At 36.8% G+C, this 24280-nt stretch overlaps 1 protein-coding gene across 4 annotated transcripts in view; it reads right to left on the bottom strand.

The window, feature by feature from the left end:
- The window catches only part of EXOC4 (exocyst complex component 4), an 815858-nt gene that overhangs the window by 249049 nt on the left and 542529 nt on the right, over nt 1-24280 (bottom strand). For all 4 annotated transcript variants that reach the window (XM_054494593.2, XM_063667851.1, XM_054494594.2 and 1 more), the window contains one exon: nt 3135-3354. In XM_054494593.2, coding sequence (XP_054350568.1) covers nt 3135-3354 — 220 coding nt within the window. The remainder of the gene's footprint in view (nt 1-3134; nt 3355-24280) is intronic.

The raw sequence follows: 24280 nt of genomic DNA, 5'->3' as shown, positions 1-24280 counted from the left end.
GAATTTTAAAGGACATTTTTATACTTCCTGTAATTGAATACTTAACCCACATGCATCTTTCACACATACACATATTTCTCCAAGCTCCTTCTTAACATTTGTTTTGGATTCTCAGCTAAAATTTTTGAGAATCATTTCTTATTCTTTTTTCAGATTAGCCACCTACAATTAGCTGGGAATAAAATATTAAGGAAACATAGAAACACATTCAAGAATAAAATTCACCTTGTGCATGTAGAGGAAGACAAAAAAAGAATGAAGCTTGAGTATGGGGAATTATTAGAAAACAGTTTACAATCACTATAAGGCAGGAAAATACCAAACATAGGAAAAAAAAATAACCATCTCCTTGTTTGCTTTTTAAACTGCATAACGCTCTCTGAGAATATTAAACAAACTTATTGATATGGTTTAAATAATTTGCATTTTCATAAAATAAATTTTTTTAATAAAAAAAGGAGATCAACAAAATCACCAAAAAAAAAAAAAAAACAAAACATGAAGCAGGTGTGTTAACTCTAGAAAAAAAAATTTGCAGGTTAATAGCTTGAATGGTCTTAGCCTCAAGACTTATTCACTTATATACAACTATATCTTGACAAGGTCAAAGAGAGAACAGGTAAAGCTGGAGTTCTTAACTAGTCTCACGGTGACTTAAAGGACAAGAGGCACAGTAACATGTACAAAATGGCTGGTGATGAGGTTGGGAGTGATCTGACACGCACATGGACAGACTGCCCAGATATGTCATTTTGCTGGTAGCATATGGCCTGACATGGCCCAGATCAATGAGTTATGAGTTTTAATGCATCTTTGCTACTGAAGCTGCAAATTATCACATTTAATAAGCCAGTATTATTGGTTCACAGATTCACTCTGTAGTGTACTGTTGCCTTTTTTTTTTTCCTTTTAAATTCAGTACACAACATGTTCAAGTTGCTCTGTATGGCATATAGCGTGACACTTCAGAGAAATAAATACTGAAAGGTTTTCTGATGGAAATGAGGCTAATGATATGGTCAGACAACACATAAAAGTAAACATATTTTTGTCACTCTCTATTTCTCATCTCCTCATTCTGACTCTGCAGGTACTTATGACTCTCAAAACTTATTCACTGTATCCATCCATCCATCCATCCATCCATCCATCCCTCCATCCATCCATCCATGCAACATGCATTCATTGAGTAAGTTATTCATTGAGCACCTTCCTGCTGCCTGGCATTATAATATGTGTTTGGAACTTATCTTCTAGGGGGAAAAGATAGAAAATATACAAGTTAGTGAAATTAATTAATAATTAGAGTTTTGATAAGTGTTAGGAAGAAAAAACCAAAGTGTTAAAATCCTGATTAACTGGGGAGATCTACCTGGGATCTTGACAAAAAAAAAAAAAAGTATTCCATTCAGATGATTCAAATAAAGAAATATGAATGAAGAAATAACTTACAGAGGTATGGGCAGGGTTGAAAGCAGCAACAAGGGATACTGAGGCATCCAGAGGCTTTTAACAGCAGAAAGCTGAAATCAAGAGGGAAGGAGAAGAAATGACATAGCCAGAGTCCAGTGAGAGCTGGAGCTATGGAGGATGTGTCACCTGGCAGGATCTCCTGTTATGGAGGGAGGCACCCACAGCCAGGTCCATGATCCAAAGTGAAGAGGAAGGGGAGAAGAAATCACCCACCCTCTTTCTCCTCCCACTTTCCAATCTTCTACTTGTGCTGCCTATCAGCAGAACCTGATCAGAAGCTACCTGGCAAGGGGGACTCCATGACACAGTCCACAGACACAGTCCATAGGGTTTGGCCTCAGTATTGATAATGGATGGGGGTGGTTGTAAGGAAAAATGGAAGAATGGAGAATAACCAGGAAAGGGGACCTAATTAGGTAGGACAGTCAGGAAAAGCCTTCCAGTGGATGTGACATTTGAAGTGACACCCAGAGAGGAGAAGACCCCAGCCATGCAAAGGGCTGGAAGAGATATCCAGCAGAAGGAAGAGCAAGCACGTTCCTTTGGCATTCCCCCTTCTCTGAACCCAACACTCAGTACAGATCCCTCATCAGGTGCATGACTACAGAGACCCAGACCGTCCAAATGAACACCTTCCTATTCTATTTTATCAATATCATAAAAGAGCTTGCTCATAAAAAAGAATGCTCATAACTAGGATGCTTCTCTAAGAAAGGTCCAGCACTTCTGTAAATTCTAACATATAAAGAAAAATCAAGGGAAACATATGTAAAGGCAGGTAAGGGCAGGCAACTGGAACAAGTATAATTCCCTTCCATATATACAACTTCTCTTTGAAAAGCTCAAGCCTTCCATACATTGAATAGTCTCATATTGTACAATTTAGGTAAAAGTGTGAGACTGTGCCCATCCTATTCTTAAATGAAGAAACACAATAAGGATTCAATTCCAACGTAATAATAGTTAATGTATACCTATAATTTAAACTCCTACTAATTTTCTTTTAGTTTTATATTTACCTCCAAGTCACCAGCTAAAATGTATATAAAATATATGCCTCAAGCCTATTAATCAAAAATATCTACTGACAGATTATTTTTTCTGATGCTAAGAAACCATTTTTTTACATAAAGTAAAATTTTCAGTACTAACAAGATCATCATGTGAATTCAGTGATTTGACTTTTAAAGGCCAGTTTACTGGTTCACATTCCCTGTGAGGTAGCCAAGTCATTGAAAAGTAAGTCTGCCCCTAAAAGGTATAGAGGGTTTCCTGCTGGTAATTGAAGTTGGGCATCGTAACTTCCTTCCTGTTAATCCTTCATACTCAGCGATGCATTCACCAATGGAAAAATAGTTCCTTTCAAGGACAAATTCCAGGCATAATAATGAGGAATTGCCTGCATGTTAATGAGATTCATCATCTCTCATATCCAAAGCTAACCGTTTTTTTTTTTAAATTTTTCTTAAAGATCTTAAGGAACTTCCATTATCCAACTACATTACACCTAAATTTCCCTAGTGCCTATTTAATTTATTTTTTTTTGTTTTGTCCCTGATGAATATGGAAACAGATGGTAATTCTTCTTTTTTAAATTTATGACGCTTGCCAAGTCAATGAAAATTGCTGATAAAAATAATAAGTTCAAAGTGTCTTATTACCTGTAGGAGAGGCCGCTGCACTCCCAGCACCTTCATGGTGTCTGCGTTGGCCAGAATCTTCAAAGGGTCAGATGTTTTAGTGACTCCTTCAATCTCCTTGTTGATCTCAGCCAAGACTTGATTGAGAAAGATGTTTTTGATGTACACGGTAAGAAACTCTCGAAGAGGACACTGTTTGGCTGGGCCAAGACCCAGGGCATGCTCAATCTCCTGAATAAATCTGGAAGACAAACAGTAAGAAGGTTATTAAATTTATAAGGAAAATGTTATATAAATATGACATGAGGACATGAGTATATCTAGTGTTGGCTATTTCCGTGAAGAGGGCAGGTCATCAAAAATACTCATCTCTATATAATTTTTAATCTTTTAAAAATATAAATTATTCCACTAATTGAATAGAAATAGGATGAAACAGAAAACATGACTTCTAAAAATGGGGGGAAAAGGAGAAGACAAAAACTATTTTTAATTCCAGAAGGAGATAAGACTACAAGAAACAATGGGAAAACGTGAAAAACAAAAAACACAAATTATTGTGCAAATTAAAAAGCACATCCCCGAAGAGTACATATTTCCCACTGAAACCTTTACATCAGGGGTCCCCCTACCCCCACACTGGGCCATGAACCAGTAAGGGTCTGTGGCCTGTTAGGAACCAGACCACACAGCAGGTGGTGAGCGGCCAGCTGGGCGAGCATTACCACCTGAGCTCCACCTCCTGTCAGATCAGCAATCACATTAGATTGTCATAGAAGCATGAACCCTACCGTGAGCTGTGCATGTGAGGGATCTAGGTTGCATGTTCCTTATGAGAGTCTAATGTCTGACCTGTGGTGGAAATTTCATTCCGAAACCATCTTTCCCCCAACCCTTGTCTGTGGAAACATTGTATTCCACGAAGCCAGTGCTTGTGCCAAAAAAGGTTGGGGACTGCTGCTTTACATGTATAGATATAAATGTCAAAAAGAGAGAAACAGAGAGAGAATGAAGGATACTCTAAAATTCATGATGATATGTGAGTTCAGAGGTTAAGAAAGGGAATGGGATGGGAGTTGGAGGACAAAGGAGAGCTTCAACCTTACTTGTAATGATCTATTTCCTTTATTAAAAACCCTTAAAGAATACATAACAATGTTAATGATTGTCAAGTCTCAGAGATGAGTATATAGATATTTATTAAAATTCTTATTTTAATAACAAAATAAATTTATTATTAAAATTCTTTTTAATTTTCTATACAGGCAGCCCTGCTTTGTGTGGTTTCATATGAACAAATTGAAGTTACTACTGTTTTTTAGTTAAATAACATCAGTCCATCAATTACATAGTTTAAATACCTGAATACTGCAGTATAGTCACCACAGTACATTAAATTTAAGTAACTAAAGTATAAACTTTGTTGCTAGCTCCTCTGAAATCCCTATGTAAATAACTGATGTGTGTTCATCATGATTAGTGACCAATCACATCCCTTCTTCCAATGTCTATTAGCAACTGGTCACTGTGCATTTGTTATTCACTTCATGTACAGGCAGCAAAGCATGCAGCTGTGGTGCCTCCCTGTCCCCCACTGATAAATCCATATGGCACTTTATAAAAATGGATAATTGAAAGAGGGAATTGGCCAACAAAGATAAAAGTACCGCAAAGTGATAACACTGGAAGTGAAATTTGAATTGAATGTAAATGGAGTTACAGGAGAAAGAGCTGACCCTGGGAATGTTGACACTGCTGCCATTGGAGAGGCACAGCCAGACTGAAGGCCAGCACAAATGAGGAAGGTGGTTGTGACCAAAGGGATGCAGAGGATGAAGAGAGATGAGATGCCAGAGGAAGTGATGTTGGCAACAAATTTCACACTTAAAAAACTCTTGGAGATATTTCACAACACAGAAAAAATAAAGGATAAAATGCTGGCAACCAAGCCAAACTCAGAAGTATGATAGTTCACCGAGGCCCAGAAAAGATGCTTGCTGTATATTGCAAAGCATATAAGACAGCGGCAAGCACTGCTATACTACTCTTGATAAGATTTTAACAAAAAATAAAACACTTTAATTGTCAATGTTTCTAATGTTACAGTGTACTAAATACATATCAGTTTTCTTATTTTTCAGTTCTTAATGGATTAAGAGTACATTCTTAATACATGAATTAAGAATGAATTAAAATGTATATTTATAAATGCCAGGAATAGAGTTTTTTTTTTTTTTTTTTTTTTGAAGCAGAGTCTTACTCCGTCACCCAGGATGGAGTACAATGGTATGATCTTGGCTCACCTCCACCTCCTGGGTTCAAGCAATTCTCCTGCCTCAGCCTCCCTAGTATCTGGGATTACAGGTGTGCACCACCACGCCCGGCTAATTTTTTTCTATTTTTAGTAGAGATGGAGTTTTGCCATGTTGGCCAGGCTGGTCTTGAACTGCTGGCCTCATGTGATCTGCCCGCTTCGGCCTCCCAAAAGTTTTTAATGTTTTGACAAAAAATTTTAAAGTCATGAAACAATTGTGACTATCCTCATTGATTAAGATTGCTTTGCATGGTTTCAGCTTGCATGGTCATTTTTACAGTTCCACAATGCTATGGAAAGGAAGAGCTGTATTGTACTTCAATTTCTTCTTAAAAAAGGGGAGAAGAAAATAAATGAAAACATAAAATGAATAACCAACTGGGAAGATATATTTACAATTTATATCACAGATGATGGCCAGAACTCAACAAGAAACAAAACCAAATAACTTAGTAAAAAAAAGATCAAAACACATGAAAAGACTATTTAGAGTCAATACAATGACCATTAAACATTAAAAGCAATTTTTCATTCATAAGAAAAATGCAAAGTACACTATACTGAGATACCAATTTTTACAACAATGCAATTGGCCAAGTTCCAAAAGTTTGAAAACACACTCTGTTGCTATAAGTGTGAAGAAAGAGGCATTCTCATATATTATTGATATGAGTGAAAAATGGTACAACCCTATGGAACGCAGGTTGGCACTATTATTCAAAAATCCAGATGCATTTCTTTATGGCCCAGAAATCTCACTCCTGGGAAATTCTTCTGAGAGCTATATCTAAATATGGATGTGATGATCTACATTCAGAGTATATAGATCATTACATTGTTTTTAGGCAAAAGACTGGGAACCACCTAAAAGTTCATCAATTAGGGAATAATTAAATAAACTGTGGGATATTTACATTTTGGAATACTGTACAGCTCCCTCTACTCCCAAATGTGGAAACTTTTGATGTACTAATGTGAAAAGACCTCCAGGATATATTGTTACAAGGAAAAAAAGCAAGCTCAGATCAATCTACGGTTAGCAGTATTTACTATACTAACCTCTATATAACAATTATATATCCATTTGTTTATTTTAGCATAAAGACATCCTGGGAAGTCTCAAAAAAATGACTAAGTACCCATAGGAGGCAGGGGTGGGGGTCAGGTCTGGGAGAGGAGTAGAAATTAGACTTCTGAATTATAACTTTTAATAATCATTTGATTGTTAAAAACTGTTAATGTATTAGCTACTCAAATAACATTAAATTAGAAAATTTAAAAATTACCTGCACATATCAAAGACTATATTTAATAAATTGCCGTCAAATTAGGACACATTTAAAGTGTGGTGTATAATAGTTCCTTAAGTTTAACCGTTTAACCTAATAAAGAGTTTTCTTTACTTACTAAATCAATACATTGCAGTTAATCTTACATATTACCAGTTAAACGCTCTATTAACCCCTGGGGTGTATGTGTGGTGGGGTGATGAAGATGGTGTATATATAGGATTATCACAATGAAAAAAGTAGCTTTCCTTCAAGGAAAGATGAAATTGAGAAGGCACAAGAAAGAGCATTGAGGCTTCTTAACTGATGTTATCAATGTGAAAGAAAAATAAAATATGACCAAAAACAAAATATAATGGATCTTTAAAGAGAGGGTGAGTGAAAGAAGGCAGGGAAAAATGAAGACATAAAAGTACATGGTTAAGCATGGCCACAATTTGAAGATCTCCAAATACCACATCCTGCTACGATGACCCCTTCTGTTCTCATCTAACCCTCAAAAAGATACTCTACCCAGGTGCATCCTAGTCTACTTGGTTGCCTTCCAAAAGAAAACCACTGTTATTAATTTGCTAATGAGTAAATACACTGAAACTCCTTTTATTATTTTTTAATATTATGAGAATTAATCATCAGAATCTCTATTTTTTTCAAAGAGACTTTGGAAAAGAGTTTTCTGAGTGTACTTCCGACATTTTCAAAACATTTAACATTTATTAGAACAAAACTTTTACCAGTCAATCTGCTCCTAAACAGATGGGCAGAAGACTCTAAATTAGCCTCATTTTCTTTCTTTCTAGTCCCATATTTGCCTTTCATGTCCCTAAAATATGAACTGTGCTGAGCAGCACAGACAGAGGGGCCCCCATCGCTTTTGGCTGAGTGATTTCTTTCAAATTCAAATCATTTTTTCCCTAAAGCATACACATCTATCTCACATGACACATACAGGTTGACACTGTCAGCCCTAACTGGAGGGGACTCATTCAACATGTTTCCAAATCTGCTTTCAGAGCTGCAAGAGACCTCCCTGTACAGAAGCACAAAACGTGTGGGTAAGAATGAAAGAGAAAAATTAAGGCTGTTTCGCCAGTCCATTCTTTACCTTAGTGAAAAATGGGTAGAATGGGGGCTAAGGGATGGGGGAGGGGAGAAGATGTTGGTCAAAGGATATAAAATTTCCAGGAGGGGTAAATTCAAGAGATCAAGAGATCTAATACACAACATGGTGACTATAGCTATTAACAATGTGTGGATACTAGAAATCACTAAGAGAGCAGAGTTTATGTGTTCTCATAACAAAAAATAAATATGTGAAGTAATACATGTTACTTAGCTCAATGTAGCCATCGCACAATGTATATATATTTCAAAACATGTATATCATAAATGCATATAATTTCTATTTTTCAATTAAAAATAAATAAAAATGAAAAACGAAAAAAAGTAGTTACCTTAAATGGGCAACCTACCCTTCATGGGCAGGAAGGACACAGAAAATGAGCCTTCCTAGCCATCCAGGAGATGAACCTCACTCACTGTCACTCTGCAGAGGGGAGTGACTTAGAGAAGGAGAGTGGTCAAGAGAGAAACACTTACAGTAGGGCTTCCAGAGTTTGGACCTGGAATGCACAGTCTCAAGCAGGTTACTTAGCCTCTCTTAGCTTTACTTGTGTCTTCTGTAAAATGGCTACAATAACACTACCTACCTCACAAGATTGTTTTGATGGTTTAATGAGGAAATAAAAATTAAGCACTCAAAACAGAGACTGGCACACAGTAACTGCTAAGTAAACGGTGCTGCTGCGGTTTTTAGAATTACTATCTTACATAAACCCTGATGAGGCTGGAGATTAGAGGAAACTGTGAAATATTGTATGATTTTTTTTTTCACTTTGCTCCCTTATTTTCATATCTAATCATCCCTAGTTGACAATTCAGACCATTAGGTTAATACTTGGAATATTTCACTAATAAATGGATGTAGGAATGAGCAAAAAACCCCATGTGGCCAGGTGCAAAGTGTAAATTGCTAACTGCTGAATCCTTCGTGCCTAGTAGTGCTACTCTATGACTGGCACACAGTAGACTTGTAGGAAATGTTTATTGAATAAAATATTGGATAAAATAATCAAAAGGTCCTTTGATCATAACCCATAGTTCCCGAAACTAGGACATAATCTATCTGGCTTGTAATGCCCTTCTCCTAAGAGTTTGGACTATAGATTTCAATACAAAATTTTAAAAAAATCATCCCATATCTCCACCATTCGAATGTAAACCGGTAATTCTTACTGACAGAGGATTCTGTCATTCTTATCCACATCCCACACTGTTTTATATTTTGTGCAATATGGCTGTTCACACTACTTTGGTATTCCGTTCTTTCATGGAGTACTACAGACTCATTCTATCAAGCTAATGAACACAGTTTTATTAACCAAACAGCTACTAGGGAACATCTTCATTTTGCTTCTGTTGAATTATTTCCATAAATTAAAATATTGCAAGCAGCTCTTCAACATTTTTGGTGAGTCTTCATTTTATTTTCCCCAATTTACCAGTGTACTGGATGGAACCTTTCACCTAGTGTTTAAAAATGATCTGTTGAATGGGAGACAGGAGTGAGAGTCAAGGCTATAGAAGAGAATAATCAAAAAGCCCAATTTTCCCAACAATGCTCCTCATTAGCTCTATGGAAGTATGAAAACATTGAATTTTTAACAGTGAAAAGAATCTCATTAGAAAAGAAAATACTTCACTTCAAAGTTAAGTTAGAACACAGATGGAGCCCTGTCAAAAGAGTATTATTTAATCTCGTGAAGTACTTTTATACCAGGGGTTTCCTATCGCCTATAAATGATGAGCAGGCAAACACAACATACAGGCATATCTGTATATGGAAAAAGAGACTATGAGAGTAAAGAAAAGGGTATACATAATGCTGTATGGGGAGCGTCTCATCACAGAATTTTGAGGACCCTTATTCAGATCAGCCTCCTAAACTTGAGGTTGTAAAGTAGGAGAAACAAAAAAAAAAAAACAAAAAATGCGAATATGCAACTGACTCTCATTGCTTTCAAATGTTTAAAGCACAGATCTGGCCGGGCGCGGTGGCTCACACCTGTAATCCCAGCACTTTGGGAGGCCAAGGCAGGTGGATCACGAGGTCAGGAGATCGAGACCATCCTGGCTAACATGGTGAAACCCCGTCTCCACTAAAAACTCAAAAAATTAGCCGCAGGGCATGGTGGCGGGTGCCTATAGTCCCAGCTACTCAGGAAACAAGCAGGAGAATTGCTTGAACCTGGGAGGCGGAGGTTGCAGTGAGCCAAGATCGTGCCACTGCACTCCAGCCTGGGCAACACAGCAAGACTCCATCTAAAAAATAAAATAAAATAAAATAAAGCATTGATCTTATCGTCTAAATTCTAATATTTATAAATATTTAATTGAAGCTTTCCTTTTCAGATTCTCAACTAAAGGCCCTCTAAATGTATGTACATATGCAATACCTGTGTTGTTGAATTTACTTTCTTGCAGCAAGTTATGTGTCCTTTGGAATGCACACATGAGCACACACTATGAACATTTCACCCAATATTTTCAAAATTTTAATCTTGATTTGATTGCTACCAAGGGAAATTATAAACTAATTAAAATTTCACTCAAGCATCCCTCACTTAGCCCAGCCTTATCACAAATTCTGTTTCACTATACAGCTCCATTTCTTCCATTTCATCTCAACCAAGAATTGTGGCTGCTACCAGCTGGAAATATCCTTTAACAGAGAGGTCCTATATCGTATTGTAGAAGCTGCAATGACAGCAGTGATGTTTTATTTATTTGAATAAAAATAATTGCGTATTAAATAAGTATTCCTTACATTCATATCCTAAAAAGCTTTTAAAATTCGACGGCCAACATCACTAATAATGGGACAAAATGGACATCATGTACCTTCCGATATGATATAAAGAAGAACGCAGTATTGTTTTGTTACTCTTGCTAAAAATGTGCAACTTGAGTCTAATCATGAGAGCACATCATTTTTCATGAAACCAAAATACAAAATCAAAGGTACAAATTTCAGAATATTCAAATTCAGGATTCTGGTTTTAGAGCACAAGTAATTCATGCATGACTCTGTCACAATAGTGAATCACTGTTTATTGCTAATTATGTTTTTTAATGTGTACATTTATATATATATATATTCTGTATCATACAATATAAACTTTTCACTTTGCTATTTCCTGACTTTGCTGTATATCATTACATATAATTTGGTAGTTTAGGATGAATAACGTACACATTAATATAGATATTTGGGAGGTCTGGGAATTTTTCTGCTGATTCCATGTATCACAACCAATAGAAACGTGTGATTTATCCTTTGTGACTTCTGCATTTTGCAGGATCTCTCAACATATCATTTCCTCTTACATGTTTTCTAATCTAGTCTTGACTCTGCAGAGATGTACCATCCTTACTGAGAAGCTCTGAATCTCTCCTATTAATAAAGACTAAAAAAATGAATCTGAATTCTTTTATCTCCATTTTAGTCCAAGATTTCTATGTGAAAAGTTGCATGACATTTACAGGTCTGCAGAAGCTTTGCATGATCAAAAATAAGTCCACACGGTCCTGTCCTCATTGTGCCAATCCTCTACTGTCACATTTAATATTGTTATTTGACACAGATTGTGTATAAAAGCATGCATTAAAATTTTAATTAGCAATAAACGGTGACATACTGTTTGTGACACCATCATGAATGAATTACGTGTGCTACAAAAGCCACAGTTCTGCATCAGAATTCTGTACCTTTGATTTTGAGTTTTGGTTTTACGTAAAGAATGCAAACAACAGTAAAAACAAGCTTGTAGCATGAATGATACATGAGTTACAAAGAGAAAATAAAATGCACATTTCCCCCTAAATCCAGCAAACTGAAATAATCTTTGGACCCAGAATGAGAATGAAACACCCTAAATCCAGCAAACTGAAATAATCTTTGGATACAGAATGAGAATGAAACACTAACTGTCAAATGCAGAACTTTTCAGGAGAGATATGGGCCCATGTACAAAGATGGCAAACAGCACTAATAACAGAGTCCTGCATTCTGATAACACTTTCTGCACACCACTCTAAGGGAAATCATGGACTATTTATGAGAACACAGTATATTCAAAATCCCTACCATGGTAGATTTATACGTAAAAAAAAAATCAATCTACAACTCATAATAAAATCCACCCCCAGACACGGGCTTATCCTTGTACAAAGAACTGTGACCAGTTAGCTATACTTAGATGATAAACGGGCTTTGGGAATCAAACCCAAGTGAAGCCATGCAAAAGGCTGGAAACATCTCAGTCTGCAGAAAGAAGGCGCCCCCAGCAAACAGGGCTCCTTTAAGATATATTTTTTACTTTCTCAACTGCTCTCAGGTATGACTTTTAAGACACAGAGCAAACTGGAAAACAACTTAGGCAAAGAAGGAAAGAAGCCTCAGAGGAATTGATTTGAGATATATTCAACTCACTAGTATTATCTGAGTCGAAAAAGATCATTTAGAAATGATTTACAAGGGACTCATTCAGAAACAGCAGCAACAGGCATATTTAAGACCATAAATCAGTGGAACATGAAAACCGAAGAAAAATCCATAAAGGTTAATGCACTTTGGAGCACATTTGCCTCTTAATTCATGGGAGTAAGCCATTGGCACATCAGGAAGAGGCTCTTCCCCAACAAGCTGTAATTGTTCATGCTGAGTGTAACTACTATCTGTGCCTTTTGTATATAAAGATTTTCTGTGTAAAAGTGCAAAATAAGCTCACCACTGCAGAGCCCAATCATGTCCTCAGCCCATACCCATAGGAGACAATTTGCTGAACTAATCAAATAAAAAGGGATTTGGGTGCTCTTATTTGTAATGTGTGAAATTCATGTCTGGGAGTAGAGGAGAAAAGGGGTAAAAATCGTTAAATAAAGGGAGAAAGAATATTATCTACAAAATTTGGACTCTGCAGGCTTATAAACAAATTCAACTTAAAAAAATCTTACCATGAGTATATTGCAAGTGATTTGTGACTACAGTTAAGTGTTCCCTCTAGACTGAAAAGCACTTTAGGTAAAATGAAGTAAGCCTCTCTAAAAATGACAGCTGTTAAATTTTTTAAGCATATAATTTGGAAATTGAAGTGACTTAAACTCTAACCCTTAATATCAAGCAATCTTTTTAAACCAAAGATTGCATAAATAAATAAGGGATGCTGACATAAAACTCAGAGAACAAAATAATAATCCTGCTTTTCCGAGAGGTCTAGAATTTTGGTTTTATCCTTTCAATTTATCTTACGGCAAAATACCCTCTTCTTTATGTCTTTTTCTTTTTCAGAAGATAAAGCTGTCAGAAAAATTTCCAAGAAAAACTGCAATTTATTACAAAATGTCTATCATACACCTGGAAACTTATGTGTCACGTATTAAATATACTCTGTTTTAGGCGCTCCATATCAGTTTGACCTTCAGAGACTCTAATGCAAGACACAGGAGAATCTGGCAAATCTTCTACCTGTTGCTATGCCAGTAGGAGGTGTATTAATAATTGCTTACACCCATGGAGGGTTTACCATGTCCTGATCAAAGAGCTTTATATGGATTCTTTTTTATGTGACTTTCACAGACACTCTATGAGGACTGTGCTGTTACCATCTCCATTTTACATGTGATAAAACTAAGCAGCTGAAAAAATGGCAGTAACATTAACAGCTGACAGTTCTTATTGTTCTTATCGTAGTCATCTTTCAGTATCCCTGGGGGACTGCTTCCAAGAATATCTGGGTCTGTGCACACTCCGGTCTGGCAGTCGGCCCTGCCGAACCTGCGTATATGAAAAGTTGGCCCTCCGTATCTTCCGATTTCACATGCTGTGAATGCTGTATTTTCGATCTGCATTTGGTTGTGGATGCAGAGCCCTGCGATATGAGGGCCGACCGTATTTATTTAAGAAAATCAGCATAGAAGTGGACCTGCACAGTTCAAACCAGTGTTGTCTGAGGGCCAACTGTATAGGCCAGTATTGTTTTAAGTAATCACCATGCTTTGCTTTACATATTCCTTACAACACTATGAAGTTAGGTACTTTTATAATTGCCATTTGGAAGCAGAGACACGAAGACACAGAAAGGCAAAGTTACTTTCCCAAGGTCATACAGCTAGCAAGGGGTGGGGCCAAAATTTGATCTTGGACAGTTTGTCTCCAGAGACCATGCCAGACTTCATCACTGTATCCAACATACTTTAATATCAAAGCCTCTTAAAGGTTCACCCATAAGGTTAGAACTCCAGAGGTGGGCAGGTAAGGGGATGACAATCAACAGACTTAAGTCCATGCTGAAAACCCTAAAGTGTGTGCTGAGGTACTGGGACCTTGTGTGGATGGAGAGGACCATAATATTACTAAATATAAGCATTTGAATATATCAAAGACCAAATTATTTCTCTTAAAATACAACAAATATTATCTCCAGCCCTGACTTCTTGCTCCTGACCTGCATTTCCAATCACTTGATAGATACTTTCAAATGATGTCCTCCTGATAACTCAAACTATGTCCAACATGGAACTCTTTGCTGCTGCACTCCCATTATCATTTCAATTCTCTCCTCCTATGTTCTCTATTTTTGTATCATCATCATTCCAGTTACCCAAGCTCAAGCTTAAAAATCATCTTTCACTTTTTCTTCAGCCTTGCTACTCATGCAAGAAGCTTCTAGATGTATAGACATTCTCTTTATATTAAATCTTAAGTTCATACATTTATCTACTTGTTTATCCCTTCACTTATTTATTACTCCTTATGCTGAAAGGTAGGCACTATGTTAGTGTTCTAGGTCTAAGGCACCCCCAGTGAAAGAATTATGCCCCGGGAGCTATTACCCACCTAGCATATGATATGAATAGTTTTCAAGTAGTTTAATGCTGGAACTCAGACAGACATTCCTTTGCCTCCATTTGTAACACTCACATACTAATTCGGGTTCTTACAAAATGAGATGACGCAGGTGAACAGACAGAATTACAATAGGGCAAAACTTTTCCCGGGCCTCCCTAAAATAATCTCCTAACTGGTTTTTCCTTCTTCCATCCCTTCTTCTTTCAACTTATGTAATATATGACTATTTGGTTAATCTCATTAAAGCAAAGAATCTAGAACTCCTTGCAGTTTCATAAAACATGCTTTGCTCTCTCTTGCCTCCAGCATGGTCTCTGTACATGCTGGTTCCTTTATTTAGAACACTGTCCCCATATCTCCTTCCTGACTGTCACTTGTCCTGTAGCCACTAGCTTACACGTCACTTCCTCCAGAAGCCCTTCTCCCTTAAGTGTATATCGAATGCCCTTTTACTATGTGACCACACCACCCTAGGTCCACAGAATTTTGCTATGGAGGGATCTGTCTTCTCTATTAGTTTTTAAACATCTTGAAAAGAGGGAACATGTCTTTTTCATTGTAGACAATGTTTGGTATCCAGTAAGTACTCAAGAAACTCAAGAAATAAGTCTAACATTATTTCTACTTCTACTCATTAGCAAACTTTGAGTTCCATGTACTCTCTGTATTTTTTTAAGTTCATGCCTTTTCTTATAATGATCATGTGGTCTACTTCTAGTGTTCCCTTGCATTTTCTAAATTGTGGCAAATCAGCTAAAGAGGAGTTTTGAAAATTTATCATTTTCACAATAGCCTTTCTTCAAGGACCACTTCAAAACTAAGTCACTCACAAAGTTTTCCCTGATGCCTTTAAAACTGCTTTATGTATTTGAACTATTTTACTTCATAGCATTAGTCTTTTTTTCTACCTGTTTTTCTCTTTTAGAATTAAGTTCCTTCTGAGCAGCAACTGTGTTTTGTACATCTTTGATTTATACCTGAAACACCTAACACTACATCAAGTACAGTGGACATAGTTAATAAATGTTTTAATAAATAATATTAAGTTATTTTTACAGCTTGTTTAGGCTGGTCTTTAAAGGCTAGTCCTTCTTAGAGGGGATACATATACAGATTATTTTAAGGCTATGTTTTAGGAAAGAAATATGGCTGGCTAAGCAAGATAAAGAACAGAGATGGTGAAAGAAAAAAAGAAAGTTGTGAAGTTAAATGATGCATGTACTATGTTAAACATCAATATGAGGCATTTTTAAGGCAAACTATCAGCAAATCAAAACCTAGTCCTTTTCTCAAAAGTGAAATTTAGTGAAGCTGGCCTAAGCTGAACATTACTCATGTATCAATAACAGAAGTCAAAGACTGGAAGTATTTCATATGTTGAAAATGTGACTGGCTTGTATACCTGCTGGGATAAAATTATAGTATATATTGTCTGGAAGAAACAAACTGGCTCCATGGTTATTCCACTCTTTTTCAACAGGATGGATTTCATTATATTTAATAAATGAATGCTTTGGAAAACTCAGTTTGAATGATCTCTAATGGGCCTATCTGGCAACCACCCTTATTGCTGAACTTAGTTTATGATGATTTATCACACTCTTATGTTTACTATCACTTAACTGGCAAAGTGTTCTGAATGCACAGTGCCCTAAGAAAAAAGTAGTCACTAATGATATGAGTCACAGACAGGCAATAACAATTATGCTATTAGTCTTGTCCCTGAAACTTTTCTATTTCTGTTTTCCTGTATTCACACACTTGATCATTAATTCAAGTAAGCCAGGATAATCTCATATCACTGTTGGTTTCTTTCTCTGTTCCCACATCTACATTTTGCCTGAACAATATCTACAATTATCTTGCAACGGTATTCACAAAGTTATTTTTCTACGGTGGTTCAAAGTTCCCAAAGTTACCTCCTCTGGAGCCCTTTCCTACTTGGAAGAGAGTATTGCCTTTTAGAGTCTCACTTTGGGTCATCTATTGATATAACACACTATCAGGATTTCAAAATAATAAAATGGGTTGGAGTAACATCAAATTCACATCAAAAGTGAACTAACAGTAAACCAAGCTAAATATTTTAAGCCATCGCAGCTAGCATTCCATTCTTACAGTTCTTTGTTCCTTCAAGAGGCATCTGTGTTAAATTCTTCTTTATAGTTAATTTCATAAATAGGTCCACTTATTACATAGGAATTAAAGACTTTAGTATTTCCACCTTTCTATTTTATTTATGTTTTCATATCTCCTGTAAGGCTAAATCAGAGTTAAAAATTCTGCTCACAAATCTGAGATATAGAAAAGTATAGATTATTACATTTGTATACAGGATAATAAAGAAAATGTGTCTTCCTGTCTAACTGATTACTTGCAAGTGAATATCTATCAATTGTATAGGCATTAAAATGATAGAATACGCATCATTTTCTAAGAAAAACTAGACTCTGTAGAAGAATTTCGATTACAATATTATCAGTTCCTGCAGAACTGATATTCTTTTGGATTATGTTGATGACAAATTCCTAAAACTCATAGAAGATAAAACAGCTGTCCAAGCAAGAGTCAATGTCTGCAATCAGGTGACTCTGCCCAGTATGTTATACTCAGCTGAATATGCAAGAGACAGAAAAAGCCTGTAGAAATGGTTTGTACATTTAAAAAAAGAAAACAACAACAAAACTCCAGTATAAGCCCTGGTTTCATCTGAGAAATGTTTCCTATTTCAAAGTAATGGAAAAATTCAAGAAATATATGCTTTATCATAACACAAATACAAAATACATCTTAATGGAAAAAATTATTTCAGAAAACTACTTTGGCTCAGATAAAACTTGTGAAAAAATTTCCAGCCATCATATTGGCAGCTAGTTCTAACACAGTTTATTTTAAATATGATAGTATTCATAAAATTGTTCATTGTCATAAGGCTGACAATAAAAAATTATGGCAACAGGCATGACAGCCACAGCACAAAAGTTAGTTTTGCATTTACCATTTATGTATTCAGTTCATTGCTTTAATGCATTCACACTTATTAATGTCTTTAGAAGTGTTTTTTTTTTTTTTTTTTTTGGTCATTTCCCACATGCATATCTTGTTTTGGAAGCAATATAATAAGCCCTTCTTGGACAGGAGGTATTCACTGTATTTTCTCCCTCTCTTTTTTTTTTTTTTTTTTGTGGAGATGGAGTTTCGCTCTTGTCACCCAGGCTGGAGTGCAGTGGCATGATCTCGGCTCACTGCAACCTCTGCCTCCTGGGTCCAAGCTATACTCCTGCCTCAGCCTCCCGAGTAGCTGGGATTACAGGCGCCCGCCACCACATCTGGCTAATTTTTTGTATTTTTAGTAGCCATGTTGGGCAGGCTGCTCTTGAACTCCTGACCTCAGGTGATCCGCCTGCCTCAGCCTCCCAAAGCGCTGAAATTACAGGTGTGAGCCACCACTCCCAGCCTATTTTCTCTTTTTAAAAAATATGGAGCAGCATCCATTTTACTGTTTGATTTTGACAAATTCTCAGCAATAGTTATTCATGTAAGATCCCAGCAACAAACTGAAACATGACAGTAAGCCTACCAAATATCTAATTAATTAATTAATTCAACTAACATTTACTGATCATATGTAAGCTGTGCCCTAGAAGCTAGGAATGCCAAGTCATATAAGTCAAGTGGATGCATGATTATTGCTCATATCTATAGTGCATGTTAGCATTTACAAAAGACTTTCACATACTTGAACCTCATTCTGCTTTGGGGGCTGTTTTGACAGTGATAATTATTTCCATTTTACATATGAGGAAATTACAGTTCAGACAAGGTAAGTAATTTGCTGAAGGTCACACTGCTATCAAGCTTTCAGACTGTATCTTGAAGCCAGATCTGGTTCCTAATTAGTCCATCAGCTTTCTTGTATACCACATCCTAAAAATGGCAAAGCCTATAATGCCTGTAAATCCAGAGGAATGTAAAATACATGGTCCACAGGTTCTAGAAAATTTCCCAAGGAGCAGAAATATGGAAAGGCTTATTTTTCATAACTAAGTTTTATATATTTTGGTAGTTTTAGAACTTTCTGATGCACTACTATATCCTGAACAGTTTTAAAACACTAGCAAAGTCTGATGTGTATGACCTTGTTGGAAAAGTGGGTGGCCAAAATGCATATATAAAAAGGAGCAACATGACAGGAGCTTGTATTATTGGTGTGTTAATTTGTACAGGAAAGAATCCCAGAATGGGTAGGACATGATCAATGCCATACACAGGTTCTGGCAACTGTGAAAGATCTGAGATTTTTCTAAAACTTCACCACCATAGTAGGCTGAGCATCTTTTGCCTCTGAGTTCTCCAATGACAGAAGTCAAAGAATAATCAGACTATGTGGGTTTCTCTGTAACCTGGTTGGCCATTTCCCCTAACAGCACAATTACCCTCCTAATGAGATTAAATTTGGTTTAACTAGAGGATTATTTCACTGCAGAGCCCCCCGCCGACTCAGGTTCCCACAGGATCCATCCCTGTGTTGATGCACCCATCTAACATTCATTTGCCTTAATGAAGGCCAGACATGAGAATCAGGCCTGCACAGTAGCGAAGAACACAAGGGCTTTTGTTTAGATTGAAGAAGAACCTCATTTAGTCAATCTGAATCTTCCTAATACCCAGTGAAATATTTATTAATGAGTATCAGCACAGCAAGCCAGAAAGTCTTATTTGCATTCATTTAAACCATAAATAATTGAAGGTAGATTTCATTCCTTCTGTCATGGTTTCGGGAAAATCCTCAATAGCATGCTAAATAAAAAGAGACCATTAGTGAGAGAAAATGAATTAAAAGTTGAGGGTGGTAGATGTTTTGCCTGCCCTTATAGTACATGGCTCATTTCCCAATAATATATAATTCATTATCCTGTTATAGGCATCTCAGTGGAGGTGACAGAATGAGATACTAACAATTTTTTTCTTATTTCTTTAGGTCAAGATTATAGAGGACATATCTGTGCTATTCATAAGGTTGGACCAAAGATGGCTCTGAGCAGACATGGGTATCCCTTTATTCACTTACTCTTTAAAAGAAGGGCTTCCTCAACTTCAACCACAAGCTTGAGCCACTGTATTCCCTAAGATAATTTATGTAAGTTAAAACATTGGAATGGAACAAAAGCATGAGATTATCTTAAAAATTTTGTATCTCATGCTCAGATTTGAGAATTTAGGTATGTTTGACACTTTGTAGTATTGTTATTAGAGAACAGAAGATGCCTGCCTACCCACACTGAAGTTATGACTAGACGTCAACACTGTCCGTTACTTGGGTCATCTAAACTTTGAAAGCAATGACCAGGGGATCTTTGTGAAATGTTTCCCTAAATGAATTCTTTTTGACTATTGTTCCTAAGATTGCTTCAACTTTTGAAACAAAAGAAAGAAAATCCTATCATCAGAGGACTGAAAATTCATTGCAGAAGTATTACTTAATAACGTGACTACTACTTAATACTGCTTTATGAGGACAAAAAAAGGAATGTTATTAAAACAAAACTGGAAAACTTTTATTCCTAAAGTTGTGAATTTTTCATTCAGAACATCATAAAGGAACCAAAGTGATTATTTTAGGTCTTAAGAAATAGAACGACTCCCTTTATTTTTGGTCAACTAATTCTCTAGAAGAAGATGACATCATAAAAACACAGAAGGAATCAGAATAGTTAAAAACATTAGAATGATTGAAGGATATATTTATTTTCAAAAGTAAAAGTAATATATAAATCTACCTACTTTAAATGTGACTTTAAGAGAATCCAAAAGAATGACAACTGGATAATAACATTTCAAATTTGTTTTCAGAATTTTTTAGTCACTTTCACATTCATTAACTAATTTAATGCCACCAGCATTTTAGAGTGCCAAACTGAGACTCTCATATAGAGAAGTGATATGTTTGACTGTAAGTATAAATGTAGAGAGGGAGGAAAGAAAATATGATGGGTGGATGGATGGGTAGATGGATGGATAGATGGAAGGATGGATGGATGGATAGATGGATGGATGGATGAAAGGATGGATGAAAAAGTGCCTTCTAAAAAGCTACAGCTACCTGACTAAGTTCTTGGTATTTAACCTGCTCCTTCGAGTGTGCATTATTTCCTTTAAATCACATTAATGAGATTAAGTAAGGTGAAAAGTAATCTCCAAACAAGTCCCATCTCTAGAAATGATCTAACTCTAATCCATACCTTCTTCTAGATTATAACTGTCTCTGGTCTGGTCTTTTCCATTCCTACTTCACTACCCACCCTACATTTCACCACTAGACTAATCTGCATCAAGCTTTCACAGTATATTTCATTTCTCAAAAACTTTCAATGGCTTTTACTTCCATCTCATGAATCTCTAATTTTCTCTCTGGTTTTCACGGCCCTCTTAGGATCAGGCTGCGTTACTTTCCCATATCTCTGCATAATGGCCATTTGATGATTTCATGAGAATCCAAAATTACTTCTGCCCTGGTCCTTTCACTTATGTTTTTCTACTTATTTAGAACATACTCCACTTCAGTGAGATTTTAGAATACCCATATTTAATATACATGAAATCAGTGGTGTATGGGCTGAGAGGGACAGGGGCAATGCAAATACAACAAGGTATTTGGCCTGCCATTCCACTTGATGAGAATGTGTCCCACAGTACGCAGGACAGGGAGGCACCAATCCAGGTCCCTCAATCAGACTCAGCTCCTGGATGTCTTTCATGGTGTCAGACTCCAGTCACTCTGAGTGTGACTGTGTGATCTAGTACTTAAAATGTGTATTTTTTATGTGACATAATTATTTACAGGGGGAATACTTCTTTTGGAGTTTAACCAAAGGGGTTAATGGGAGGAAAATGTAGCTGGGTTGTATTTACCATGTTGAGAGACAGTAGTTCATCTCTAACTACTACTGCTAAGCAATTTTCATAGGTAATCATGATGATATCTGATTTTCACCCTAGGTACAGGAGTAGATTCTAACATCCATACATGATTGGAACTCTATGACAGAGATCACCTGAATTGTACCTGTCTCTCAAAATTGCAGCTTCAGGCTTATTGTCTGTAGTCTACATTAATCTCTCTCTGTTCCCTAGCTTTCGTAGTCCAAGGAATGCAATGATGCGTTTATACCCCATCTTTCACTGTCCTCTGTTATTTCTCATAAAATTATCTCTCCCCAACTATATTTTCATGTCTCTGAGTACAGGGATTGTGCTTTTATTTTTATTTTTTGTCTTTCTCATGGTTCCTAACACAGTGTGCCACTCATATTAAGAACTCAATGGTATGATCTCTTGAGCAACATAATACACAAGAGAGGCCACAGGGTTTGAGGTCAGACAGGCCTGGGTTGGAATTTCAGCTCTCCCAGATATTTAACTGTGGCACTTTTCTGACTACTCGGGCTCATAATCTGTAAAATGAGGAAATAATATCTGCCTTGCAGCGTTATTATAAGGTTGGCAGTGATGTATGTATTGCCATACGTATGCCGTATGTATCTTAAATTCACCTCGTGTCTATAAACAGTGTCTGAAATATGGTAGCACTCATTCTATGGCAGGTAATATTACTAACAAGTAATTCCTTTGTTTATTTCTTTGTAAATATGCCAAGAAAATTATTGCTAAAGGTTTGTGTGATAAAAGTGATATCACCACAGAGTTGGTCTCTTTAAGTGGGAATTCCCTCAAAGCTTTTAAATGACTCAGATTATAATGATAGAGATCTCTAAAGCTTATTTGGAGCTTACTAAAAATATCCTATGTTTATATATTATTTATAGATTACAGTACCTTTGCATGCATATTTTCAGTATTCCCTAACTTACAAATAAGAAATGTTGAGGACTAACTCTAATATTATCAGGCAAAGAAATCTGGAAGCAGCTGGTTTCTTGGTGGTAGGACTGGCAAAAATACTCATAATTTGCTTGGGCCTCTGACAGTCCTGGTCCCTCTGCCTGGGCTGCTCTTCCTCCAGTTACACAACTCACTTGCTGACTTCAGTAGGGTGCCAGCACATACATCAACTTCTTAAGATCATTCTCCATCTCCCTTCACTGCCTCTTTTTTTTCTTTACAGCACTTATAATCTGATACCACATGCACTGACTTTGTTTACTTTTCATTTGCCTTACTGGAAAGCAGGCCCCACGAGGGCAGGGTCTTAGACAGCTTCATAGCTGTATACCTAGAACCTAGGGAAGTGCCTAGCACACTGCAAGTGCTATTTAGATACTTGCTGAATAAATGTAAGCTTGTGGAACTGTCTAGCTCTTTGCATGAACTCCAAGGACTAGAGACTTCAGGAATCCTATGGAGCAGGGCTGTGACTCTCACTGAATCAATAGTGAATGAATAGAGATGATGTTTTTACTACTTCTTCCCTACCAGATACATGCAGCCACAGTTTTTCAAAGGAGAATAAAGCTCATAACACAGTTCTGCCTCCAAACCCTTATATTTAGCCCATCCATTGTGTTCCCTGACCTCTAGCAGTCCCAGGAAGTAAAACTAGAATCTGTGAATTTAAAAAAGTAGTTATGTAGCACTGCTCTAGACCTTGTCACCTGTCCTTAATGCCTCATTAAGATTGATCTTTGATAATCACACCTGAAAAGGGAAGAGTACCAGTCTAATGATATTACTTGGGCAGAATAGCTTTAATTTTTTTTTTTGAATTATCACCAGTAGCACATTCTTCCATGTTCAAATCCCGCAGCTCTCAATCTGGCCCCCTGTAAAAAGTAACATATGCTCACAATAAATCTTTAAAATGGCTCTATTAATAGAGTGGCTGTGGTGACAGTTTTATAAATGGGCCCCATCTTATGCAAACTGTGTTTTATTCGATTGCATTATAATGATTTGTAATAAGAATACAGAGATGAATTCTGAGAAGGAACTCCAAACATTCCTAAGCCAGTCAGGGGTTTCAAAGCCCATGCATTCTGTGTGGTGGTTTCTGCATTCCCAGAACAACAGACATCATCAGATTAGTTTTTGCTATAGTTGTATGCTTCTCTGGCTGCTTTTTTCCAATCAGATAATAACAGTCTAATAACTGGCTTTGTGTCTGTCAATCCAATTACTTCCTATTTGGGATACGCTGACACTCCATTAAGTCGGCAGACAGATGGCAGGGTCTTTCATTATCCTCCGACTGAATAATTAGCTTCCCAGGCACGTAACTGGGGAAGAAACCGTCGATGAAGTCAGGTGTCTTCTAAATAAACCCAAAGACATAGATTACTATGAATAATCTTTTTTATTTTGAAATGGAGTCTTGCTCTGTCACCAGGCTGGAATGCAGCAGCGCGATCTCGGCTCACTGCAACCTCCGCCTCCCAGGTTCAAGCGATTCTCCTGCCTCAGCCTCCAGAGTAGCTGGGACTACAGGTGTGTGCCACCAAGCCCAGCTAATTTTTATATTTTTTGTAGAGACGGGGTTTCACCTTGTTGGCCAGGATGGTCTCGATCTCTTGACCTTGTGATCCGCCCACCTCGGCCTCCCAAAGTGCTGGGATTACAGGGGTGAGCCACCACCGCGCCT

Source organism: Pongo pygmaeus, chromosome 6 (genome assembly GCF_028885625.2).
Source record: "Pongo pygmaeus isolate AG05252 chromosome 6, NHGRI_mPonPyg2-v2.0_pri, whole genome shotgun sequence".
NCBI lineage: Eukaryota > Metazoa > Chordata > Mammalia > Primates > Hominidae > Pongo > Pongo pygmaeus.
The sequence above is the reverse complement of the archived record's forward strand: the minus strand, read 5'-3'. Positions and strand labels throughout refer to the sequence as shown.